Below are 27,509 nucleotides of genomic sequence, written 5' to 3' on the forward strand. Positions count from 1 at the left end.
CACAGCATTATCTTACCGATGACAAGGTAGTCAATGTCGGCACTTCACTCGTTACGGACACCAAGAAGGCTTCTTTTCCATTTCCGATTGATGTACTGCCGCTATTCGTATAATAGGCCTATGTAAAATTAGTGAGTTCTATGTAAATTTCGCGAGAATGGGTCCATTTTGGCATGTTTTCAAGAATAGCCATTAAAAAAGTAAGGTTTGATTTCCACAACCTCGAATTTAATGACTATTCTTGTAGAGCATGCCATAATGGACCCATTTCCGCAAAAAAACAAGAAAACATGGACCCATCAATGACCATAGGGGTGTTACCACAGAACTTTTCAAGCAGCTTTCGCTCATCTGCCTAGACCGTGGCGTTCCTGGACGCGCTCAAGATTCTAGTTCGAAGCCGTCTTTGCGTTGATATCGCCTAGATGGATTTGGATGACACCTTCTGGTATCTTTTGAACCACGCTGTACATTTGACTATGAAAGCACTCTTCTGCTGAAAATCGGTACCTCGTTTAGGTTAGGTTAGGTTCCTTACCCGTGTTCCGAATCTGGCTATGAGTGCCGAGTGAGCCTCTAGACTTAGAGATTTTGTAGAGCCCACCAGGCTTCTTCCGTTCTCTTGATTTTTGCCCAAATTTCCTCTTCTATTTGCCAAACTTTTTGGAGAACTAGACTTTCTCTCACACAGAGTGAGTAATTATCCACATTTAGGCGTAGAGTATTTCAGTCGCAGAGTTCCTTTTCACTCTTTATCATCACGTGTTAGGGATAAACATTTATTTGCTCTCTCAGTTTAAGAGGGAGTAGTTTTCGTTGGCTTCTCCTTTACTAGAAGAGAAGTTGTCCAAATATCAAAACATTTAGGTTCACAATGAAGCCACATCCTAACCGTTTTCGAATTTAATATTATAGGAAGATTCACAACTTACCATGGGTGCGTATTCTGCAGAAAGTTCGATTTCATACTGTTTTTGCCGCACCCTAGAGCGATGAGAACGGGAACGCAATGCTCAGTTGGTCGCCGAGCAATTTATTTCATTTTTCTTGCGTGAGCGGATGAGCAATTTACAAGAGTTTCACTGGATTTTTGCTCTGTCAAATTAGGAGCGTTTTTCCGTCAGAGAAACTATTACTCTGCGCTCTCTCTACAGCAGATGAAGTGATGCACATTGAATGTAAGCTCGCAGTTGTTAAGAGGGAAGAAAAACCTTTCTGTTTAAGATGAAGATGAGCAAAACAAAGCCTGGAGCCCACTACGCATCCCTCTATGCCCTGCCATCGCTCCCACTACTTATCCGGGAGCAGGGTTGATATTTGTTGACACTCTTGAGTGAAAGTGAAAAAAAGCATCCATAAACGTTATTTTTTTACAATCCTTTCAGAGTTCTCCTTTCCCGCTTTTTGCATGGAAGTGAACTGTCAAAACACCTCATTATATTTCATGCGATGGAAGCAAGACAACAAAATCAGTTTATCAGTTAACGAAGATTGTCAAGGCATCGGTCAGTGTCAGTGAAAAAGTGTTTCGGTGAGGTTCATTTTGGTTGAGTGGACTGTTTGTATTTCTTTTTCGCTTTGAAGTGAAAATCATTTGGTTGGATTTGTCGTCAAATTTTATTCCGTAACCGTGAACGACGGCGCGATCTATTTCATCTGAGTATAACAGCACGTTACTAGGACGAAAATCTAGTGTATCTGAAAGAGTGCTGCGATCATTGGAAGTGAAAATTCAAAATGATTGGCTGTAATTTTCGAAGAATTTTGCAGGGGAAAATGACTTTTATCAGCACCGTCCGGGAGTGCCATTCTCACCTGGTCTCTATATTTAGAGACATTTCCACTATCCGCAACCCGCACGTCCGATCTCAAGCTATAGCTAGGACCCTACTACGCAGCCATCATACAGGTAGAAAAAATTGACCGCATTTGAATGTGTCTAATCCGGTAGCTGCTTTCTCACAGAATCTTTCTCTATTCTGTATACAAGGGAAAAAGCGCTAATTCGCTGATTTTGTTCGATTTGTTCCAGAATAACACGTGTCCAATCGAAGACTACAAAGCTTAGGACCGTGTAAAAAAGAATCTTTTCGAACATAGAGAAGAATCCGATACCTACTGCTATTGTCAACTATCCTACCTAATCTAATTATCTAATTGATGTAAACATTTCGGGTCCTATTTAATGAGCACGCCCGAAGTCAATTTGGAGATAGTTAGCGATAAATTCACAATTCATAACTCTTGTGAAATTGACAGTTTTGGATTTCACATCACTCGTAGAGGTAAAGAAGAGACATCACCGAAAACCTTAGGACATTTCTACGAAACCTAACGGCGGTTCATTATAGTAAAAGAAGCGTTAGCATTTAAATGGCATGATTTTTTTCACATTCAGAACCAGGGGGCCAGGTTAGTCAAATTTGATAGCCCTCGCTTCCGGGAGATCGGAATGAAGTGACTTGCTTCGAATACAACTTTATTGGTTCAATTTGGTGTTGTTTTGCCTTCTCCTTGCTGCTGTTGGTTGTTGCTCCCAAATTCGATTATATTGTCAGCCGGTTTCTTTCTTCTCCGTCTGGCCTGTTGATTGGTGAAAAATTGTCGCTTAAATAACTGTCGATTTTCGTGCGTTAGCGATATCCGTGATATTTTTTCGCTGACTTTGAAGTGAGTTCTGGTTCTAACCTATTTTGGTAAAACACTTTAATTAGATATTCATAACTGTGAAATTTTGAGGATTTGGTAATTTATTCAACACAAACGAACGACACCGCCAAAAGACACCATCCATGTTCGGTATTCCATGGTCTCATCTGTTGCTAATAGCTGTTTCTGCTACCGTTTCATGTCCCTTATCAGAGTCTGAACCGCTGCAATGGATGTCCATTTGTTGCGGCTGTGACAGTGAATCAGTCAGGCTTTAGATGTTACCGTATCGCTCAGGGTGAAAATTGCATTGCACCGGTATTAGATTACATGAGCATCGGCACGTCCCACTTTTTGAACTGTATACGACGACGCTACACTTTGGCCTGTCAGATTACGATCTTGAAACAGAAACAAAAATAACCTGCGCGGTGTGACAGACAGAACAGAAAGACCAACTTTGCGCGTGGTTGATTGAAGTGATTCAGGAACTCCTACGCTGCGTCAACCAACTGCAACTGGCAACCGGTCTACCACATTTCATGGGAACTACAACGCGGAACCGGTTAGCTTGGTGTAGGTCAGGACCGCGACGTGTTTACCAGAATGATATAGCGAAAATTCCACGCTTATCACTTGGGGGGTTATAAAACAATTAAAGTGCTGCGTTGTAGAATGAGATAGCCATATTTGTAAATTATTGGTGCATTACCCAACGCTTATTTATTTTCGATATTTGCTTCAAACTGGGTCAGCAATTAAAAAAAAATTTATTATAACGTCACTAAATTCAGTTATCCATTATTTTTCAGCTGATATTGAATTAAAATTCATTACAGTTGATAGTGTTACTGGCAACCCTGTATATCGCAAGGGTTGTGATTTTCGGCTCTCTGAAATAACCGCAGAATAAACAATTTTTTACCCGCAATTTACATATGAAACGATGAATAAGTGTAGCAGTTCACGAAATTGTTTACGCAGGTGGGAATTTACCACTAAATCCGTATATATTCAGTGAATTTATTCTGAAGCAACGAAAATGCTATTTAGAATGGTGAAACAATAGACAAGTAACTATCTGGTTAAGCGGGTTAACCATCGGAAACCGTCTGTCATACACCCGGCTTACACGCATTAGTGTACTAAGTATAAAAAAGTGTTATTATAGACATTGCAGTGATAACGCAGCAGTTAAAGTGAAACTGAAAAAACGAATTGTAGCAAACTTTCACAAATTAATCTCAGCCTATCTTGAAACATTGCCAGACATTTCGCAGGCAAAATTCTATTTCGGCGAGTCGCTCACTATTACGTGAACAATTCTAGACTGCTCCACAATTCACCACCACAGATTCCAAGATCTGTGTGGTCACTTTTTCAGTGATCTTCAATCATCAACATATTAAATTGTTTAACGCAATACGTCAGAACCGATTGTCATGGTTGTACCACCGATCGATCGAACAGCTCCCGAAACAAGTTATTCAGCAAGTAATTTAACGGTCCCAATTTGCGGCCAGCCCAGCCCAGTAACAAATTTAAAATCATAATTTGGCTCCGCTTCAACATGCTTCCTGATAATGATGACGATGATGGACGATGTTAGCTCAGAGCGCGTCGCCCGACTGCATAAAATTATACTCACAACATGTGCTGCTTGCTGCAGCCGGTAGTGCATCATGTGGAGATATTTGACTAAGAACCCAACGCGATCATCAATTATGTAAAATGGTTGGAATTTGTGTTATTTTGTTGTTCTAATACGAAACCAAATATATATAGTGTGTAGCGTACGACGATCGCAATGCGAAGCGAAGGACCACACCGGAGGGCCTTGATTTGAAATGCCAGTCAGTGCGTGTGTCCGAGGGAATTGGTTAGAAGTTACCCGATAAACTATTAGCGAAGCAACTTAATTGAACCAATTAGCAGGAAACAAGAAAGACAGCATAATTTACGTGGCACTAGTCAAGTTGTCTAGGATGAGACGGATAATTGTTTTTCCTATGTAATTAAACCGATTGAGAATAGATCAAGCGCATAAACTGAAAGCTTTGCTATTTTTTAACTTCGACATAAATTGCTAGCAATTAGCATAAAACTCATCTTAAATTACGATTTATTGTCAAATCGATGGAAATTAATCTTCGTTTTTCTTTCGTCTTATTATTTTCAGCAATCCTCCAGCGAACAACGGTGGCCGCCGGTCAAATCAGGATCCAGAGCGTTGCGACCTGTTTGTTTCTGTGCATGGACACCTGCGGAACAGTCTACGGTTCGGTGAGTATCGATAGAAAAAAAACGAAAACACAAAAATTTCTTCAGCTTTAGTCCGTGCGTGGCACGAATTATCATAAAAAATCAATCGAATTAAAAGGTTATTAGTACCGAAAGGTCAGTCCGGCGAGGTCGGGTCTGATCGGTCGGTCGACCCGTTTCGTATAACATGGAAAAACTTCTTCCGAACTCGTAAAAATCGCGGCGTCTGCACCCAAGCGCCATCCGAGCCGCAGGATGAAATCGAATGCTATCGGCTTCCCAGATACAGTTTCATTATCGTCGAGCAGCAACAAACAGAGGTCTTCACTTACGATATTGCATTCCTGACACTCCATGGGACCCGAGAGCAAGAGAGATTCGGATGGGGGACTTATCTTCGGATCTAAATATTTAATCTGAACTTTCCAGGGCGCGCGCATATCGTTCCAATGTTCGAGGATTTCAATTTCTCGTTCTGACAAAGAAATGCGACGACGACAACGACGACGATTAGAAGCGACAGACTGAATGTGAAAGAAAAGGATTAATTTACGGCGCTACCCTCTCGCGGGCGCCTCGACTAATAACATACAGCTACTAATTAAACATTGGAAATCAATAAAAACGATCCGTTTGGAAGCTTCAAAGAAAACGAATTTGTGCAACGCACGTAAGGAATTTTTCGTTCCCAGCCGGACCCTGCACGGGATGAAGTTTGTTTTGGTTGTATCGTTTCTTTTTTCTCTCTCTCAATATTCCAAACAAAGTTGAATGGCCACGGGCCGAAACTCACAACAAAACGAAAAGACGGATTTCTTTTTCACGCTCCGATGAAAAAGGTTATCCTTTTAACCTTTTCCGGCTTCTTATGTTGGGCAGCGACCGTTTTTACCGGGCCGATTCGTCCTTTGAAGTGTGAATTTTTACTGGGTACAGCTATTGTTGAAGTCAAGTCAAGGGGGATGGCGAGCAGATCCTTTTTCCCGGTGCATGAACGAGGTACTGAAAGCCGGTTTCCTGAATTCGGGTGTATTAAACCGCATGAAAAGATTCCGACGGTCGTTGACCTTTCTCGGTAGAGAGCGACTGTCTTTTGCTGATAATGTTGGGAAAATACTATCGAATTTGCGGTACCTCAGGGACCGTTGTGGCTCTATTATATTCTATATGAGATTCTTTCGACCATAGAACCAAGCTGTGCCGCTATATCCTGTCTTCAAAACATGATCTGGTCTCTGAAACATGTATGAATGCAAAAAACACTTACAATGTATTTTCACCTGATAACAACCATCATTCAAGATGAATATTCAAGATTTTGGTTATGAAGTTTATCAACAACTATGTTATTGGCGATTTAACGCAAACCTAAAAACGATCGTGCGACTTCAGTATTTGAACTTTAGAACTAGGAAAATGATGATAGATTCAATTTTTAGCCAAGGCCGATACACACAGTAGACTGTTTTTTATGGGATATTTGCATAAAATTGATGTTCTTGGCGTCAACAAGAATATAGCTGGTTAGAAACATTCAGCAGCATCTAGTAGACTGCTTACTGTCAAGAGAATACATATGAAATCGCAAATATTTAGATCCGGTTTCGTTTCCAATCTGGGGTTATGTTTTTACAGGTAGGTATATAGTAGAGATTGTCGGGTTTCGGTTTTTGAAACCCGAAACCCGAGCCCGACCCGTACCCGAATGGGTTCGGGTCGGGTTCGGGTTTGAAAATTTTTGAAAGTGTCGGGTACGGGTAGGGTTCGGGTTTTGAGAAAAAAATATTTTCGGGTTCGGGTCGGGTTCGGGTCGGGTTCGGGTCGGGTTCGGGTTTAAAAATTTCGGGTTCAGGTCGGGTTTGGGTATGAAAACCCGAAACCCGACTATAAAATCCATGAAATCTCGGGTTCGGGTCGGGCTCGGGTTTCAAAATTTCGGGTTCGGGTTTCAAAGAAAAAAAATTTTCGGGTTCGGGTCGGGTTCGGGTTTGAACGAAAAAAAAGTTTCGGGTTCGGGTCGGGCTCGGGTTTCGACCGAAAAAAAAATTCGGGTACGGGTTTGAAAAACATCAAACCCGACCATCTCTAGTATAAAGCGTATTGGAATTGCATTTTCTTAGTTCAAATCTACCGTTTAGTGAAAAAAAAACTGAATTTTCAAAGTTTCCCGCTATGTAAACTTGTGATAACTCACTACAAATAGAATCTTGGTAGGTTAAAATGCTGCCTACAAATCATCATTATCATTTTACTGCAGCGCCAGCTGTTAGTCGAACAGTCATTTTAATCGCCCGTTGAATAACCTAATCCATCGAATTTAATCCAAAGTACAAAGGAATATGACACTAAAAAAAATATTAAAATATTTGTGGAACTGCTCAGATCATGACGTGATTTTATTGAGTATAGCTAGGTGTTTTTACGCGGTTTTTTTGTGCGGATTTTGTTTCGAAAAATACGTGGATTTTCGAATTACGCGTTTTTTATACGGATTCTTGAATTGATGCGGGTTGGCAACCAAAATCGTCTATGTGTTTATTGAGTAAAAAACTTAGTAGAAAAACCTTTGGAAGACCCAGAACGAAAAAAGAACAATTTCAAATACTAGGCGTCTCGTTTTTTTCTAAAGCCTTGGTAGTTTACTTCACGCGGATTTTTAGCTGCTTTTTCACGCGGATTTTTAAATTAACGTGGTTTTTATGCGAATTTTTTTAATTAACACAGTTTTTTCACTCGTATTTTTACGATGCATCCCCTGCGTAGAAAAAACCTGACTGTATATGAAATCTTTGAAATCATTAACATTTGCATCCAAAACACATGACGGAGAAAACCAATATACCCGGAAGCTCTTGTCATATTTTTTTTCTTTCCTCCGTAAGCGTACGACGAACAAACTAATAAAATACACTGAATAAATTAAAGATGCAAGAGACTGGTATATATGGAATATATTCGGCAGTATATCTACGTATACGTTGTTACTTGAGTGAAGAAGAATCTTATTGCTTTTAAGTAACAAATTCGATACCAGAAGGAGATTCTTTCGTTGTTGCTTTTCACGTGTGATCTCATAACATGTGCGAAATATATGACAGTGAGTATTGTTACTTGACTGGACATGAAAGTTACTTACAAAGTAACAAATTTGTTACAAGAAGGGGAAGTTTTCGTTATTGCAAGTAGCTAGTAAAAATCTGGTATGGTGGCATAAAAGATTCTCTAAAAGAAAATCCTAAAATTTGGACAATTTCCATTATAGCTAGTCCACACAGGAAAAACCCAAAAATATTTTACTGAGCGCTGTTCGATGTTTTTTTTTTTTTTTCTTCAACTTCACTAGATTTGTTCTACCGATTCTCGTTTGATATAAGAAAGTGTATCAATAATTGGTTTCTATCAATTAAAAAAAAAGTTAAAAATAGAGTAAGGTAATGAACCGTTCAAACGTAACTGTAGCTTTGCGAGCACAGACATCACTTTCAAATAGTAAACAATTTTTTTATGGAGCCCATAGTAGGCACGACTTCCACTGAAAATACGTCTCCTTATCTCCCGGCTGGTCTCGAGGTACGATGCTGGCCTAACAAGCCAGTTGTCGTAGGTTCGAGTCTCGGCTCGGGAGAGACTGTTAGTGTTAGTAGGATCGTAGCGCTTGCCCCGCAATTGTCCTGTACACTTAACAGTTGGCTGCGAAGTCTGTGTATAATAAACAAAAGGTTGAGTTCCGAATCGGAATGTAGTACCAAGGCTTTGCTTTGCTTTATCTCCCGGCTGGTATCGTTGTTCTCTAACTGAGAAGAGAGAGCCGAGGTACACAAACTCGTCGACCACCTCGAACTCATCCGCGTCGATTGTTACCGTATTGCCTAGGCTTTCCCTGTCGTGCTCGGACCCACCTGCAAGCATATACTTAGTTTTTAACGTATTAATCTTTAGTCCGATCCTATCTGCTTCACGTTTCAGTCGGGTATACTGGTCTGCCACCGTCTCAAATTTTCTGCCGACGATTTCCACGTCATCCACGTCGGCAAAGCAAATAAATTGACCTGATCTGTTGAAAATCATGCCCCGCATGTCAAACCCCGCTCGTCTCATATAACACCCTCTAGCGCGACATTAAACAATAAGCAGGAGAGACCATCACCTTGTCGGAGCCCCCTGTGAGACTCGAATGGGTCCGACGTTCCACCCGAATTTCTCACACAACACTTCACATCCTCCATCGTAGCCTTTTTTTTCCTCTGTGTGGACTCATCACTGCGACCAGAGACATTTTGATCTATTGTGATATTGCCCAGGTGTTTTCCATACTCCGCACTTCATATTATTGGCAGTATCACTATTGAAGTGAATGATACGCTTTTTTATTTATACCAGTGCTTTTGTGTGAGAGTTTACCCTTTCATTTCAAGCTTACTGCTCTACTATACCGCCGAGCCTCTTTTCTATCCTACCAATATCGCCAAATTACAATTCCCTGAACTCAGGCTACACCTAACGTTTCTCTCTGGCCAGGTTTATTCTAAGAGGGACTTATTATGTCAAGAGGAAGGAGAGGAGTCTTATCGAAACCTCGTTCCTCGTGCCAATATCGCCAATTACTACTCCCTGTAGAGGGTAAATATATCTGAAATCAGTTTTATTATAAGAAGGACTTATTTTGTCAAGAGGAAGGAGTTTTATCGAACCTCGTTCCTCCTACCAACACCGCGTCACAATCACAATTCCTTGACCTCTGGTCAGGTTTATTATAAGTAGGACTTATATTGTTGTCCAGAGGAAGGAGTCTTATCGAAACCTCGTTCCTCCAGCCAAGACCGCGTCATAATTACAATTCCCTGAAGAGAACTATTATACGTTACTCAGAACAGTTTTATTATAAGAGGGACTTTTTTGTTAGGATTATAGTCAGCAAGGGTACTATACAATTCAGCTTGAAGGAAGGGTATGTAGTAGAGAGCCTGAGAATGAACCCATGTTAAAGTCCTTTGACAACCAAATGGCCTAATTCTACTAAGATTCGAACCCTCGACCACTCGCTTATCAAACCTCTGTAACCTTGCGGCTACGAAGCTCTCTATCGTAGCCTTAATCAGTCTTGTCAGCTTCCCCGGAAATCCATTTTCGTCGAGAATTTTCCATAGCTCTTGTCGGTTTATGGTATCGCATGCGGCTTTAAAATCGACGAAAAGATGGTGTGTAGGGACTCTAAACTTGCGGCACTTTTGAAGGATCTGCCGCAGTGTAAAGATTTGGTCAGTTGTAGACCGTCCTTCCATGAACGAGGCCGGCGCCCGGTAGCTTCCTACAAACCTGCTGGCTAATGGTGACAGGCGTTGGAAGATGACCTGGGAAAACACTTTGTAAGCGGCATAGTTTTCGCAGTCTAGTTTGTTGCCCTTTATGTATATGGGGCAGATAACCCCTTCTTTCCACTCATCCGGTAGCTGTTCCGTTTCCCAGATCTCGACGACCAGTCGATGTAGCGAGCTAGCCAATTTTTCGGGTCCCATCTTAATAAGCTCAGCTCCGATGCCGTATTTTCCGGCCACTTTGTTGTTCTTGAGCTGCCGGATCGCATCCTTACCTTCGCTTATTGGTGGGGTTCGTTCGTTGCACCGACCACGTCTTCCCCGCTCCTGTTGTGGTCTCCTGCTTGCACGCCATTCAGGTATTCATCGTAGTGCTGCTTCCACCTTTCGATCACCACACGATCATCCGTCAAAATGCCTCCATTCTTATCCCTACGAATTTCGGCTCGTGGGACAAAGCCTCTGCGGGATGTGTTGAGCTTTAGGTAGAACTTTCGTGTTTCGTGTGTGCGGTGCAGCGGCTCGAGTTCTTCACATTCCTTCTCTTCCTGCCGACGCTTCTTTTCCTTGAAGAGTTGGACTTGCTGCCTCCGTTTAAGTCTATATCGCTCCACATTCTGACGGGTGGCTCTACGCAGCATTGTTGCTCGCGCTGCGTTCTTCTCGTCCAAAATCTGCCGACATTCTTCGTCAAACCACTCGCTACGTCGATTCGGTTGCACGTGTCCCAGGACTTCCTCCGCAGCACTGCTGATAGCTATTTTCACGGCATTCAGCGATCCCCTAGAGGGGCTTTTTCAAGCTCTTCCTCTTTTGGCAGTGCAGCTTCGAGCGATGACGCGTAGTGCCGAAAAGTGCTGACCATCTATCAAAACGTGGTCGATTTGTGTTTCTGTTCTATTCGGTGATCTCCAGGTGAGTCTAGGCTGGAAGAAGGTGCTACGTATGGCCATGTTCTTGGAGGTGGTAAAGTCGGAAAGCACGCGGGTACTTCCTAGGTAGTTGAGATATCGGCAGTTACATGTTTCAAGAATCCAATCGTTAGTCCGTTTTCGTTGCATAGGTCCTAGTCGATTGTTCCGGTCCGTACTTAACGTTATTGCGTTCGTTGCTGTAGTTTTTTATTGGTGCGGGCTTGCAAGGCCAGCGACCAATCCCAATATGTCTCAGGAAGGCCATCGTAGTGCCATTGTTCAAAGTCTCGAGCACTTACAGGACTTGAGGAGGACACTGCGTTACTTAGAACGCTTCTGTTAGTGTCGATTCCAGGAAACTTTCTTCCGAGGAAGAAAGCCCCGCCCCCTGTCAGCATGCGACCAGCAGTCCCACCAGGGTTGGTTACCCGATCTTTCCACTGGTTACTCGCACATCAGTTGGTACCATGAGAAGGTGGGGGTCCGCTAGCTGGAACGCCGAGGTTTACTTTGAAAACCCGAAACTCGACCATCTCTACTTTATATATCTAGGTTTCGTCAGTTATCCGGAAAGAGGGAGGAGACAAGAAGAATAGGGAATGGTAATAAAAGTAAAAATAAACATTGAAAACAGAAAGTGACCTCGAGTGAAACAAAAACAACAAATCGTTTGCAAAATCAGATCGGTTGTATCCGTTAGTGTCGGCTGTACTTGGGAAGAGAAGTGTGGCTGCTCGGTATGATTTAAACAATCGATGTTATTTACCAATTTTTCCATAGTTTATCTCTAACAATAGGTTGTTTTTGCTACATAAATTTAACCGTAGAAGAATTTCTGTTCGATTGATGCCAAAACCTCGATACCCTGATTATAAATGCCTGAAATATAAGCGCTCAAAACCTCACCACTTCTCCCTGGTTTTCCTTGGTTGAATTACTAGATTTTCAAATTCAGGTACCTAACTTCCAGATAGACGTAATCCTGCGTCAAAAGTTAGAGCAAGAAAGGTGTTTTTTCAATCTACATCTGTATTTTTGAAACATAGAAAAAAAAGCTTTTTCACAAAGTTGTTTAAAATACAGTATACAGCATCGCGCGACAAGTATCATCTTTATTCAAACTGACAAGGAAGTCAGATTTCTGATTCTATTGAAAATTTTTTGAAACATGAAACTTAGCGGTGCATCGTATGTAACAACTTTGTAGAGGAATATTCATCTCTAGAATATCTAGAAGCGAGCTCAAAATCCACATTCCTCTCAAATTCGGTTTTTGCACCATTGTGCAATGGCTTGGGACTATCTAACCCGGCAATCCAACGTATTGAAATCGAGATCGGCGAGAAAGATACGTTAGAATATCTAGAAGCTATCAGCAAAAGCAGTTGCTACAAAGTACACTTGGAAAGTTAATGCACGCTTCGATGAACCAGTTGTGAAGTGGACCTGAATGAGCAGTAGAATCACTTTCACGACGCAAAGAATAAAAGAGCGCGGGAGGTGGTAGACATGGCATTAAGAACCAAACGTAGTCAGCTAAATGCCCCGCAAAGTCCTACGATCATGTAGGCGGATAATTACTTCACCAGGCACGACACGAGGTGCTTCTGTAGAGCGGTTACCGAAACTAGGAATCGAACCGTACCAATTCCCGCCATACGTGACAACAACGAGGGGAACCTGATCACCCAGGATCAGACCAATAGGCCAATCGTTGAGAACATCACTTCGGAGTGGTGCTGAACGATGAGGATGGTAGTAGAGTCGTCCGTCAACCCTGGGCTGAAGGACCACAAAACCACTGGGGAGGACGGATTGCCGGCCCCGAACTTTTAGAAGTCGGAAGCGAGAAGCTGTATGGTGAAATTTATCAGTGTCCTGAGGGTATGTTTTCAGAAGAAACCACGCCGCAAGAAACCTTTGCTGGTGAATACCAGTGCAGTTTTCGAGCGGGACGATATACAACGGACAAGATGTTCATCTTGAGACAGACCCTCAACAACTTGCAGGTATGGCAGACGGTTCATCAAGCGTCAGGACAGCGGCCGAAGTTTCGGACGCATTTGTAACGTTGGATGGTCTGAAGTAAGGGAACGGGCTCTCGAACTTGCTGTTGGACATAGGCTTGGAAAGTGCGAAGGGGAAGCGACTCCACTATCTCGAAGTTTGACATGCTTCTAGGCTTTGCGGACGATATCAATATCATCGGTGTTAATCGGTGGAGGAGGCCTTTAAGACTCTCAGAAGGGAAGCTGTGAGAATTGGACTCACCATAAACACTACCAAAATTAAGTAGATGGTGGCTTGCAGAGATCGTGGTAGTAGTAGCGTCTGATGACGAGGAGAGCCGCGAGATGAAGAGACGAATTGTGGCAACGAATAGGGCTTATTACGAATTGCGTAGCCAGCTAAGGTTCCGCAGCCTACAAATCCTTACGAAATTCGAGCTGTATAGGACGCTGATCTTCCTGGTGGCGCTCTGCGAGCATTAATCGTGGACGTGGAAGCAAGAAAGCCGATCGATGAGCGCTTGGGGACTTTGAGCGCAGAATCCTGCGATCAATGCTAGGTGGCAAGCTGGAAAATGGGATGTTATGCAGGCGCAGGAATCACCAGCAGTACAAAGTATACAAACACGCTGATATTGTCAAGTCACTGAAACACTGCACTGAGCTGCCTACGTAGCACGTATGACCCGGAAAAAACCGACGACTTCGAGACAGATTTCGTGCGCGTTGGATGTGTGTTCAAGATGCGGATGTCTGAGAGCAGCAGGTGCAAGGAACGACTGGAGAGGAGCAACCCAAGACCGAGATTTATGGGTTCTAGATATTCTGGATTCGACATAAGATCTCTAGGGTCTGTCGCCAGAGAAGTAAAAAAGTAAGGAAGTCGTTATCTTACCATTTATTTGTGTGAAGCAAAGGAAACAGTCTAAGGTAGCTCTCGTACAGGAAATTCTACATCAAAAAAGTATTGAAATTTGCAGTTTCCAATAAAAGTATTTATTGCTAAGATAACGGCATGTAAACATAAGTAAAAAACGCTCGAGACAGTATTGCAAACCAAATCAAAATAATCAAATGTGCCAGCTTTGTATATTCAATGTCTTTGAATAAAGAAATCGCAATATGAATTGAGTAAAAATAGAAAAAAATCCAGAAGACAATTTGTTAATTTTTCACCTTTAAATATAGAACCAACCAAAGTTTCTGCAGCAACAAAAAAAAAATATTTATGCACGATCTGATTGTTTTCCTACCTGTAATAACAATTACCCTACATTCTGTGCCGAACACGCATCAGTATCGGATGTGTTTGGTGATCGCTCCGATAGAATATAAAACAAAAGACGCGCGAGCAAGTGTTGGCATTGTTTGCCTGGTCGAGTGAAGGTTCAAGGTCGCCCGCCTTTGTGCAACTGTTTCGCATCGTGGCTGTTTGCTGGTGCGTAAGCCGATTTGGCTGCTAAGTGATTTGTGCTACAGCAGTGGACGAGAATCTCAACACAAAGGAGGAAAAAGAAGAAGCCAACAGTTGACAGCGAGTTGTGTCGCTGTGCTGAGTGATCACACACCCGGCTCGCTGCTGGTGGCTGTTTGGAGCTGCTGTATTGGTGCTGCTGGCTGTAACGGCTGCAGCTTCGACCGTTCGGACAACCAACCCTGCTGAAAGGAGAAGTAAAGAGGTACGTGTTCTGTCGGCGCTAGTGCGCTAGATTTAGCGCGATGGATGTAGATCCCTCGCCTCCCGTGCCACCATCCCCGAACCCCTCCGACCCTGTCCATCCTGCCAACCCTTCCTCTGTTAATTCTCCAGTCCCCCCTCGCCCCAGGCTTTACCCGGACGGATCTCAGGGCAGCTTTACTGTTTTCTTTCGGCCAAAAGTAGGACCGAAATCGAAACCGTTAAACATCCTGCAGATTTCGAAAGACCTGACGGAGGGGTACAAGGCCGTGACCGAAATCTCCAAGGTCAGACCCAACAAGCTCCGTGTCGTGGTCAGCGACCTGGACCAGGCCAACGCTATTGCTCGCTCCGAGCTTTTCACACGCGAGTATCGCGTTTATATACCCGCACGAGACGTGGAGATCGACGGTGTCATAACCGATTCGAGTCTGTCGGTCGAGTTTATCTTGGCAAGCGGTTTTGGCTGCTTCAAAAATGCTTTGTGTCACGACGTTAAAGTAAAGATCATAGATTGCAAGCAATTGCGGTCTGTGTCTCTTGTCAACGGCACAAAAGTGCACACTCCGTCAGACTCGTTTCGTGTTACGTTTGCCGGATCTGCTCTCCCTAGCCACGTCTCGATCGATCGGGTTCGTCTGCCTGTGCGATTGTATGTACCCCGTGTTATGAATTGCACCAATTGCAAGCAGCTAGGCCACACAGCCACCTACTGCTGCAATAAGGCACGATGTAGCAAGTGTGGAGAAACTCATGCGGACGATTCTTGCAGTGTAAATGCTGAAAAATGTATTCACTGCGGGGAAAATCAGCATGAGCTCTCCACATGCCCGGTGTATATGCAGCGCAGAGATAAAATCAAGCGGTCACTTAAGGAGCGTTCAAAGCGATCTTACGCTGAGATGCTGAAGAAGACCGTGACCACTTCTACCATAACATCGAACCCCTTTGATCTGTTGTCCTCTGATGAAACCGATTCTGACGATTCACCAGCGGGAACAACTTATGCCAATCCTGGGGCGTCTAGAAAGAGGAAAAATATTTCCTCTCCTAAACTTCCCCGAAAAGGTCCTAAGATTTCCTAAAGTGAAATGAAAGTTACAAACAAACCAAACAGTGCTGCGGAAAAACCGAAGCAAACTCCTCCTGGGCTTGCAAATTTAAAGTCCCAGAAGGAGTTCCCAGCACTGCCAGGAACATCTAAAACCCCAGTTGTTCCTTTTGCACTCCCAGTTGATGAAACAAACTCTGGATTAGTGAAATTTTCTGACATTGTGGACTGGATTTTTGAAACTTTCAATGTACCCGATCCAATTAAAATTTTTCTTACAGCATTCCTCCCAACAGTTAGATCATTTTTGAAGCAGTTGACTGCCCCTCCTTGCAGCGATTGTATCCTTCGATGCCTAATTCAACTGCGTATATGAAGGATTCTATCTCTGTCTTACAGTGGAATTGTAGAAGTATTTTACCAAAAATTGATTCGTTTAAAGTTTTGATAAATAAAAACAAATGCGATGCATTTTCCCTTTGTGAAACTTGGCTTACTTCAAATATTGATCTCAACTTCCATGATTTTAATATTATTCGCCTTGATCGAGACACCCCATATGGAGGAGTACTTTTAGGGATTAAAAAGTGCTATTCTTTCTATCGTATTAACCTCCCCTCGATTCCAGGCATCGAAGTTGTCGCATGTCAAATGACAATACAAGGTAAAGAGCTTTGTAATGCCTCAATATATATTCCTCCCAGAGCACAGGTTGGGCAACGGCTGCTCTTTGATTAAATAGAACTTCTTCTCTCGCCACGTTTGATTTTTGGAGACTTCAACTCTCATGGTGTGGCTTGCGGTTCCCCTTACAATGATAACCGCTCCTCTTTAATCTATAACCTTTGCGATGACTTCGACATGACTATTTTGAACAACGGTGAAATGACACGTATCCCGAAACCTCCAGCGCGCCCAAGCGCTTTGGATCTATCCTTATGTTCGACGTCGCTACGGTTGGATTGCACATGGAAGGTAATCCTCGATCCTCACGGTAGCGACCATTTGCCTATTCTTATTTCAATTAATAACGGGTCGACTCGCATGCGACCAATTGACATTCCGTATGACCTCACACGGAATGTCGATTGGAAGTTATACGAGCAAATGATTTCAAAAGCGGTCGAGTCAATTCAACATCACCCACCACTTGAAGAATACAATCTCCTCGCGGGCTTGATTCTCGACGCCGCATTGCAAGCCCAAACGAAGAAATATCCCGGCGTAACAATCAAAGAGCGGCCTTCAACTCCGTGGTGGGACAAAGAGTGCTCCGATGTCTACACGCAAAGATCCGACGCGTTTTTGGCCTTCCAGAAGGGAGGTATACCCGACGACTATATACGGTATTCGGAGCTTAATACCAAGCTTAAAGGCCTGGCTAAAGCAAAGAAACGCGGATATTGGCGTCGGTTCGTGAACGAGACGTCGAGGGAGACATCGATGAGCACTTTTTGGAACACAGCCCGAAGAATGCGGAATCGCGTAACGGTCAACGAAAGCGAGGAGTCTACAAGTCGGTGGATATTTGATTTTGCCAGGAAAGTATGTCCGGACTCTGTTCCTGCGCAAAACTTTGTTCGCGATACGTCTCCGGGTCACGACGCGATAGAATCACCAGAATTTTCAGTTGCCCTCCTGTCCTGTAACAATAACGCGCCTGGGTTAGATAGAATCAAATTCAACTTGTTGAAGAATCTACCCGGCAATGCCAAGAGGCGCTTGTTGAACTTGTTCAATAAGTTCCTGGAGCAAAACATTGTACCGCAGGATTGGAGGCAAGTGAAGGTGATCGCCATCTAAAAACCAGGGAAACCAGCTTCTGATCACAACTCTTATAGGCCGATTGCAATGCTATCCTGTATCCGGTAATTGATGGAAAAAATGATACTCCGTCGTTTAGACCACTGGGTCGAATCAAATGGTCTGCTATCAGATACTCAATTTGGCTTCCGCCGTGCCAAAGGGACGAATAATTGTCTTGCGTTGCTTTCAACAGATATTCAGCTGGCGTATGCTCGCAAAGAACAAATGGCGTCTGCGTTCTTGGACATTAAGGGGGCTTTTGATTCCGTTTCTATTGACATTCTTTCGGGTAAACTTCACCGACAAGGATTTTCTCCAATTTTGAACAATTTCTTGCACAATTGGCTGTCCGAAAAGCACATGCATTTTACGCACGGCGATTTGACAATTTTTCGCATTAGCTACATGGGTCTTCCCCAGGGCTCATGTTTAAGCCCCCTTCTTTACAACTTTTATGTAAATGACATCGACGAATGTCTGGCAAATTCATGCACGATAAGACAACTTGCAGACGACAGTGTAATCTCTGTTACAGGAGCCAAAGCTGCCGATTTGCAAGGACCATTGCAAGATACCTTGGACAATTTGTCTGCTTGGGCTTTACAGCTAGGTATCGAATTCTCTCCGGAGAAGACTGAGATAGTAGTTTTTTCCAGGAAGCATGAACCTGCTCAGCTTCAAACACAATTAATGGGTAAAACGATTTCTCAGGTTTTGGTACACAAATATCTTGGTGTCTGGCTCGACTCTAAAGGCACCTGGGGTTGTCACGTTAGGTATCTGATGAAAAAATGTCAACAAAGAGTGAATTTTCTTCGCACAATAACCGGACAATGGTGGGGAGCCCACCCAGGAGACCTTATAAGGCTTTACCAAACAACGATATTGTCTGTCATTGAGTACGGGTGTTTCTGCTTCCGCTCCGCAGCAAACACACATTTGATCAAACTGGAGCGAATACAATATCGTTGTTTGCGTATCGCCTTGGGTTGTATGCAGTCGAGCCATACGATGAGTTTGGAGGACTTAGCTGGAGTACTACCATTGAAAAACCGCTTCTGGAGCCTGTCTTCTCGCATTCTTATCAAATGTGAGGTCTCGAACCGTCCTGTGATTGAAAATTTTGAAAGGTTAATCGAACTTAATTCTCAAACCCGTTTTATGACATTGTATTTCAATCACATGTCCCATAATATTAACCCTTCTTCGAATATTCCAAATCGTGTCGACTTATCAAATACTTCTGATTCTACTGTGTTTTTCGATACATCCATGATAGAAGAAACTCGTGGAATCCCGGATCATTTACGCGTGCAGCAGATCCCCAAAATTTTTTCCAATAAATATCGAAACATCAACTGCGACAATATGTTCTACACTGACGGATCACTTCTTGATGGGTCCACTGGCTTCGGTATTTTCAATAACAATTTAACCGTCTCCCATAAGCTTGATAATCCTGCTTCTGTTTACGTCGCAGAATTGGCTGCAATTCAGTACACCCTAGGGATTATCGAAAAAATGCCCACGGACCATTATTTCATCTTTACGGACAGTCTCAGTTCCATTGAGGCTCTCCGATCGATGAAAGATGTTAAGCACTCTCCGTATTTCCTGGGGAAAATACGGGAACATCTGAGTGCTTTATCCGAAAAATCGTTTCAGATTACCTTAGCGTGGGTCCCTTCTCACTGCTCGATACCGGGCAATGAGAAAGCGGACTCTTTGGCTAAGGTGGGCGCAACAAACGGTGGAATTTATGAAAGACCAATTGCCTTTAATGAATTTTTCGCATTTGTACGTCAGAATACGATCATCAGTTGGCAAAATGCTTGGACCAGAGGGGAACTGGGAAGGTGGTTACATTCCATAATTCCCAAGGTGTCGACGAACCCGTGGTTCAAGGGGTTGGATGTAGGTCGGGATTTCATTTGCGTGATGTCCCGGCTTATGTCCAATCACTATAGATTTGACACGCATCTCCGTCGTGTTGGGCTCGGGGAAAGTGGTATCTGTGCCTGTGGTGAAGGTTATCACGACATAGAGCACGTTGTTTGGTCATGCCCTGTACACCGTGACGCCAGGTCTAAATTAATAGCTTCCCTGCAGGCCGAAGGTAGGCAGTCGGCTGTTCCTGTTCGTGATGTCTTGGCAAGCCGTGACCTATCCTACATGTCCCTTATATACGTTTTCCTGAAATCCATCCACGCCCCAGTTTAGTCCTCCCCCCTTCCGCCTGCATCCAGCCTAACGACAAGAACACGTTAAGACCCCGGATCCGGAAACAGCAATCAGACCGGACGATACTCTCAAGGCCCGAGGGAGACAACCCAATATGCCAGTCCGTAATATCTTGGCCCAGCAGCGGAACATGTGCTTACCTATGGCAATGAAAACCATCATACAGTAAACCAGTGCTTTTAATGCAAAATATTATAGCTTTAAGTTACATTTAGTTTCAGCTCGTAGTCGGCAGCGAGGTTAAAAAATTTGCTTTTAGTTATTAAGATACTTTAGAAAGTAAGCTACCAGATATAATTGGCGCCGTTAAACATTAAATTGTATTTGTGCCGTGTCAAATAAATTATAGATGAACAAAAAAAAAAAAAAACAATTACCCTACTTAATTTGCACAACGCACTTTGCGAATTGATCTTATCTCTAAATTTATCAGTTTATAAACATATCCAAACGCCGACAAGTTGGTAAAAAAATTCCCAACCAACTATCGGCCAATAGAATTTTGTGGGATTATCTCCTATCAGTCCACTGCACTACTAAAGGCTGGAAATAACTTCAAATCCGCGCTGCGCACACAGACCACAACAATAAAACACCCAAACTCGCGTTTTATCGTTCGTTTACGGCCGCCACAACGTGCGAACGGAAGGGAGAATTTGTTACCAGGTTGTAATAAAATGTTGAATTGCGTAAATAAATAAACACAATTTAGTCCGGTTATCCCTTTCGGATTCGAAGCTGATGCTTGTAACTTGTACTTTATTGGGTGCCGTCATTGTTGCATGCTTCTATCATCCAATCATTGGAGGTGTTTGAGGTGAGGTGACAGCTTACAACTGTATTTATTAGTCGGACAATCTACTTTTGGAATAAATGTTAGTAAACAAAATTTGTGGGCTGCATGGAAACAACGGTAGCATTTTATCGAATTTAAATGCAATTTTTCACTAAATTTTGAGAGAATGCTTACAACTCCACAGACAAGATCGCGTGAAATTTCTCCTTAAGAATTCATCTGCAATATTCTACTAACAAACTCAGGGATGTTTACATAAATCCAGTGCGCAAATAACAGGATCATTAAGATGTACCAGCTGTCAAGAGTGATCACAATCCAACAACGCAAAAAAACACCAATCAGATATCACATTTTTCGCTGACCGTCCTCCTGATGATGCCTTTTATGGTACACGCAAACCACAACTTTGTCACCGGTACAAGGGCAAAACATGCGTCGCCGGCAGTAGGTAACTTCTTCGTCAACCAGAAGCTCAGTCAGACAGACAGGCAGTAAGTCCGTCCAGAGGCCGTGAAAGTGCAATCAGATACTTGCATCGGCCTGCCCACAGAAACATGAACTTAATTAACCGCCAGATTGAGACACACTGACTGACAGACGGCTGGCTGATGGAGCTGGAGCCTGGTGAAACAGACCAGAACTGTGAAACTGCAGCATGCTCCGGTACTGGTTGGGTTGTTTGAGTGGCGCTTGTGACAACCATTTATCACCCGAGTACAGCCAAAAGGGAAGAGGAGATTCCGGGCTTTTTTTCTGCACCAGGAAAAAAATTGTAAGGTGCGTGCAAGCTGAAAGAAACTATCAGTCGACCAACGCAGCGCCGCCCAAGTTTCAATTGTCGCACTTTCAATTAATCACTGGAGAATGTAAAGTGACAACTCGGTAGACAAGCAGCTTTCTTGTATTATAGGTAGCGTCATGTGAGACGCAGAAGTGCTTGTCATTTGTCTTGATTTAATTGGCATTTCTTCGGGGTGGTATAGAATATCGCGTCAGCGGAATTTATTGTTCATGTGTTTTACACACTGTCGAAAATTTATTACCCCTGAAACATGATTGAATGTCATGGAACAGTGAAATAATAAAAAAAATCTGATCCAACAAGTAGTCTTTCATTAAACTCATTTTCACGCTCTCTGAAACCGCTCCCTAATAGATTAAGCCCACGCTTAAGAACAAACGTCCACCTGTAATCTTCAAACCGTCCGCTCCGGATGAAGGGAAAGACCCTTTCGTTCTTAAGCACTTTTGTTGCGGTAGTCGAATGTCGTCTATCGAATCTTTTACTCTCCGTGTCAAGCCGGTGTTAATTTGATTGATTAACATCGTTATTAGGTGACACTTTCTACCCACTTTCTGCTAGCTTTGACTGCTTCCGAAGCAAAGGGCATTTTTGACTTTGAATGCATTTTTTTTTGTTCGAAATAGGGCTGTAACGGTGCGGCGGCGATCCCCCTGTCAAGATGACACTTCTAACGGTTCGTGGCGTAATCGATATCACTCACAAATCGAACCGAAGACGACTGTCAGACCGTAAGATTTCTTGGAATACGTCTTTGGGGAGGGTGGTCAGAAGGGAGAAAGCGAAAGTAGCTGATTGGATCGAATTTTTGTTGATATTGTTTCATCCCAGAAGTGATATAGAATATTAGGAAGCTAAAATTTTTCTGATAGGCAATTGCATCGAATGTTGAGAATGGTAAACAAGAAAGACTGAATGAAATGATTATGGCAAATATTGGTATTGACCATAAAAGAAAACACAACAATCGAAATTCACATGAAACATTGAAAAATTAAACTATTTTTGACAAATGCACGTAAAAATGCACGAAAAATGCACGTGGAAAGAACCGACAATCAAGTTCTGATAATAACCAAGGTTCACAAACAGGTATGAAATTTGTGCTTATTCTGCTATTTTGTACCTCTTCAAATCCTTAAAGCTTATCGCGCAATCGTATTGTGAAAATATCGAAATGGCCAGAAACCCATGCAAGATGCTACGGAAAAACCAGAATAAAATAAAAGTTTCATTTTTTATCTATTATTCTCTGCGGATACGCGGATTTACAGTTTGTCAATAGATGCAATAGCAATTGAATAACTTTTCGTCAACACGACAGTAAACGCTGGTACAAAAATTATCATCGTAAATGAAATCAGCAATTAAGTGCATTACTAAAAATTGCAACACTCCTCATATAGTAAATAACAGACGCAATTGGTACCAGCGTGCCTTGCCAAAATATTCAAATGCTCAAACGTCAACATGACTAAACGTCAACACTGTGAGAACAGAGACCAAAGCTGTCAAATTGTCAAAACACTCCGAATGTCTAAGCTACGACAATTCAAGCTTTTAAAAATGTCCAAACTATAGAAATCACAAGGCTTAAATAGTGTCGAAAATGATACAAAGTCAAAACTGAGCAAACTGTTAAACCTGGCAAACTGTGATTTACTTACTTTTGTGACAACAGTTCTCCTATTGGTCTCAGGCCAAACAGGAGTGGATGTGAAAATTTTTCGCTTACCTGTTTTTGCAAAAATTGAGATGATATAGAAACATTTTTTAGTTCATCGTACTGAAGTGCTAAAAACCGAACGGGTTGAGAGTCAGATGAAGTGGTTGCGTGTTTTCTAAATAATTTCGTGAAAAATGAAGGATTGAAGTTGGGAGAGTGATAGTGACCTTGCGTTGGTAGGATTGGAGCAAACTTGCCGTATGCTGCTTAGGCGGTTCTGGAAGGAGGAGAGTGGATAAGATTGGCGAGTTGTGCTCCGGTTAATGCGTGGCGCACAATCCGCTTCCAAGGTTCAATTTCTTGGTAGGACCAACAGTGAGATCGTGAAAGGAGGATCATCGCTCTGGATGTGCTGCTTCCCGGTGACATTCTACTGGGCGACGTGAATCTAGGGGCTATCTACAGATGAGTATACAGTTTTTTGTTTCTCTATAATTGTGCCAGCGACTTTTTTTTCACTATGGAGAACGCGATGGTGGTGGACGAGATTAGGGACACCTGACCCAATCTAACAACAAGCCGTTTCTCAATAAATATTCTTAGTCCTTATGAAAATATCTAAAAAAGTACAGAAAGGTTTAATGAAAGTATCCATCCCGTTTAATTAGTTGATATTTTAGGTGTGTTAATCAATTAACAAGTCAATAATCATATGCAAATTGTCATTTTTTGTGTTCTGAATATCTATTGTATTTGATTATTTCAACTGATTTTTTTTTTTTTGAAGCATATGTTTTATGATTTATCTAGCTTAAAAATGAATATTGTTATGTTCGCAGTTTTGCCTATAAAAGATGGATTTTTTGCCTATAAAAGATGGATTTTTTGATTTGACATTCAACAGGTAACCTAATATAATAAACCGTTACCTTTAAGTTAACCAGCGAGATAAGGACATGTCCGATTGCTTGTCACGGTTAATCCTGATCGTACTGTTAGGTTTCGTATGCATGGGACTTAGCTAGTTTATATATTCAGTAGGCCTCAAATCATAATTATTGTAAGTATTGAAACAAACGGATCTTTAGATTCACATTCGGATTTTAAAACACTATCGCATATGCGCACGTATATACTTTTAATATAATTACATGGAATATCTCCAAACAAGTGCACCGACTCAGAAAGTGTATTTGGATTTTGAAATACTTAAAAATTCCAAATAAAAAGTGCGATGGTTTTATTTTGTTAGATATGTTCTCTTATTTCTATTTTGGATTTCTTTAGCGTTTGAACACGCTTCCACGCAAATTAAGAAAAATTACCAATAATGATAATATTGGCATTTTGCAAATTTATTAGGATTGTAGTATTGTTACCTATGCTTACGCGCTTTTTTATGTTTTTCGAGCTTTGGATGCATGAGTGTTGCCAAATTTAAAATTTAATAGAAATATTCTCTCGTACGTCTACGAAAATGATAATCGCGTTGTTACTACTTATTTGTCCTTACGCCAGTTGCCGTAGTGTGATTGATAATATTAATTGTGATTAACAGTGAAACAGACTATTGACAGACTAACCTATTGCCTACACGAAAAACTGTCGGATTTTCCATCCATCAATCTACGCGAAAATAACGTTTCTTTGTTACCAGTGTGTACGGCGCGCATAGTAATTACGAGATTGATAGCTTCCATAACGGTAATCGTATATAACTTGCTAGAGGCTAGCTATCCGGCAAACTTTGTTCCGTTCATTCATACTTTCTTCATCTAATTAACTCTGCCCATTAACGACAGTTTAACCTGTTTTTTTTTACCAAATATTCGTGACTTCAGGTGTGTTTTTCGCGGTATTGTAGGTTTTTTTTTCAAGGACAGACGAAGTCTATACGAGAGATGTCGCTACTCGAACTGTAAGGTAGAAAACTGAATGTCTGGTTGACCGAACCCCTAAAGACTCCGCGCCGATACATTCCATGAGGTCTTATTATCTACAGATAAATCAACAACGCGCAATAGTTTTCGGTATGAAGAGGATCACCTTACGAGGAGATGTCCGATTAAGTCCAGTATCTTTGCGTATGCTTATTATGCTTCATCAAACTGAAAAAGTTCGGAACACATTATGAATTTCGTGGCGGATGTAATGAACTTGTAGGCGCGACATTTGGTATAAAGAACCCGACACTCGAAATCAGTGAATCGTTTACCGAAACGAACCCCGCTGTATACCCTGCCCTTCCTCCAACATCCCAGTGATTTCTCGCGGAAGTGCAGAGGTGTTCTCGGCTTCCAATAAAGCGAGTATCACGTCAACATATTCCCATACAAACTCCTTTGACCTGCATTCGGATGCGGCCGGCGCTGGTATTGCCTTACATAAAGATTAAGATCTCCAGTTTTTACACATTGAGGATGCATGTTGGTCCTGAGCATCATCTGTTGGTTTTCTGTGTAATTACAGGTTATCTGGCAATGAAGGAGTAGCAACCGCGGGCGGTCAATCATGCTCATGCTCATGCTCAACAGTTCTCCTATTGGTCTCAGGCCAAACAATTAAATGCCCAGGCTTGTCTCCTCGAAAGCCAGCAGCTAGTGCGTCTTCCACGATAGCACACAATCACCGGATGCAGGACTTACCCTGAAATCTACGGGCACAACCTGGTTCTTTGCTAAGTATAGTTTTGAGGGCTTTTACGTCAGGCCTTCTGGTTACACGCCCAGCCCACTGCAACCTGCCGCTTTTATCACCTCAACTATGCCTAAAAATGTTTGTCTTTTGTGCCTGACCTCGATTGCTTTACACAAATTCTAAGATGCTTGAACTCATTGAGGGAGTTTAGCTGGTTGGTTGTAACCCTGTGCCCCAATCCGGAACTACATGGTAGCTTCCGAAAAAGTTCACTATTTTCTTTAAATGACAAAGAGCAGGACAGTGTCCAGCGAGGAGTCAAATGAGAATTGCAACTAAGTTGGCAATTGTTCATCCGCTCAGATTCGTTAAATGATCCGGTGAATCGCACTGTGCAGCTGCTCGCCTTCTACGTTCAGAAGTATGGCCGAGATACCGTCTTTCTCAGCACCTTTGTCATTTTTAGCTTGCTAATCGCCTTTTAAATCTCAGCCCGTATGGGTTGCTCCACAGCTCGCAATAATTCTTGTTCCTGGTTCGCTCTCCTCCATCCTCTCCATTCAGCAGTACCTAGTAATGCTCCCTCCACCTGGCTGCAACCATCGGTTTACCAGTAAGCAGTTTGCCGTCCTTGTAATTACTACTGTTTTCTGTGCTGGTACGAGAGCAAACGTGGAACAATAGCGACGAGTACGGAACAGCCAAAACTCAATTCTCCAAAGAAGAAGCGCCAACATGAGATCGCGTAGCGATGGAGCTGTACCAAGCTAACGACACTTGGAAGCTCTACAAGAAGCTGGACAACTTCAATAAAAGCTACTTGCAGCTATCCAATTTATGCAGAAGCTTGGACGGCCCTGTGATCGAAAGATTGAAACAGCACTATGATGAGCAATTGCAATTGATCTTGGTTCACGAGCAGAAGATCACAGGATCCTAGCCCTTGAACTCCTGAAGGTGAAGGAGGAGATTGGCCGGTTGAAAAACAATAAAGCTGGAGTGGACCAAACTTTCATCGAGCTGTTAAAATACGGTAAAGAAACACCAGCTAGAGCCGTGTACTGAAAAATTGCCAACATTTGGTAGGAAGAACAAATACCGGAGAAACGGATGAAAGGTGTTACGGGTCCTGTCTATTAATGTATATTATATTAATGTGCAATCGCTGAACGCCCCTTGTAGGTGCTAAATACTCTGCTGTCAACTATCAACATTTTCAAGGAGGGGGCCTAGCGTGGTTGGTAACGTCTCCGCCAACCACGCTCGACGCCTGAGTTCGAATCCCAACGCCGACATAAGTGTCAGTGGTTGTGGGGTGGCGTGATCCACTCACAACCAACCCAACTGGTCTAGATTCAATCCTAGCCGACACCGGGAGATTTTCTGAGGCGAAAAATCTCTGGGATCACGCTTTCCATCGCATGAGGAATTAAAGCCGTTAGCGCCGGTCCGTTCATCAACGGGTCGTAACTTAGGGACCTGGGTGGAGTCGCCTCCCGAGCGTCGGTGATTGGCACAACAACAGTGGCGGAACTAGACCGACGGAAAATAAGCGAGAATAAAAAAAACTATCAATATTTGCTAAGCCCTTGCCTAATCTCATCCAACTATCACTTCGAGTAGTGGGCCGACCCCAGATTCTACCAAAACACTGCTTCTGCACCCTTATAGTGTTTTTTG

The 27,509-nt window shown here is 42.6% G+C and overlaps 1 protein-coding gene across 1 annotated transcript in view; it reads left to right on the top strand.

Annotated features, from left to right (window-relative positions):
* Positions 1–27,509, top strand: part of LOC129731363 (uncharacterized) — a 243,023-nt gene that overhangs the window by 132,128 nt on the left and 83,386 nt on the right. The window contains exon 3 of the mRNA XM_055691270.1: positions 4,829–4,932. Within this exon, the coding sequence (XP_055547245.1) occupies positions 4,829–4,932 (104 nt within the window). The remainder of the gene's footprint in view (positions 1–4,828; positions 4,933–27,509) is intronic.

This window comes from Wyeomyia smithii, chromosome 3, assembly GCF_029784165.1.
Source record: "Wyeomyia smithii strain HCP4-BCI-WySm-NY-G18 chromosome 3, ASM2978416v1, whole genome shotgun sequence".
NCBI lineage: Eukaryota > Metazoa > Arthropoda > Insecta > Diptera > Culicidae > Wyeomyia > Wyeomyia smithii.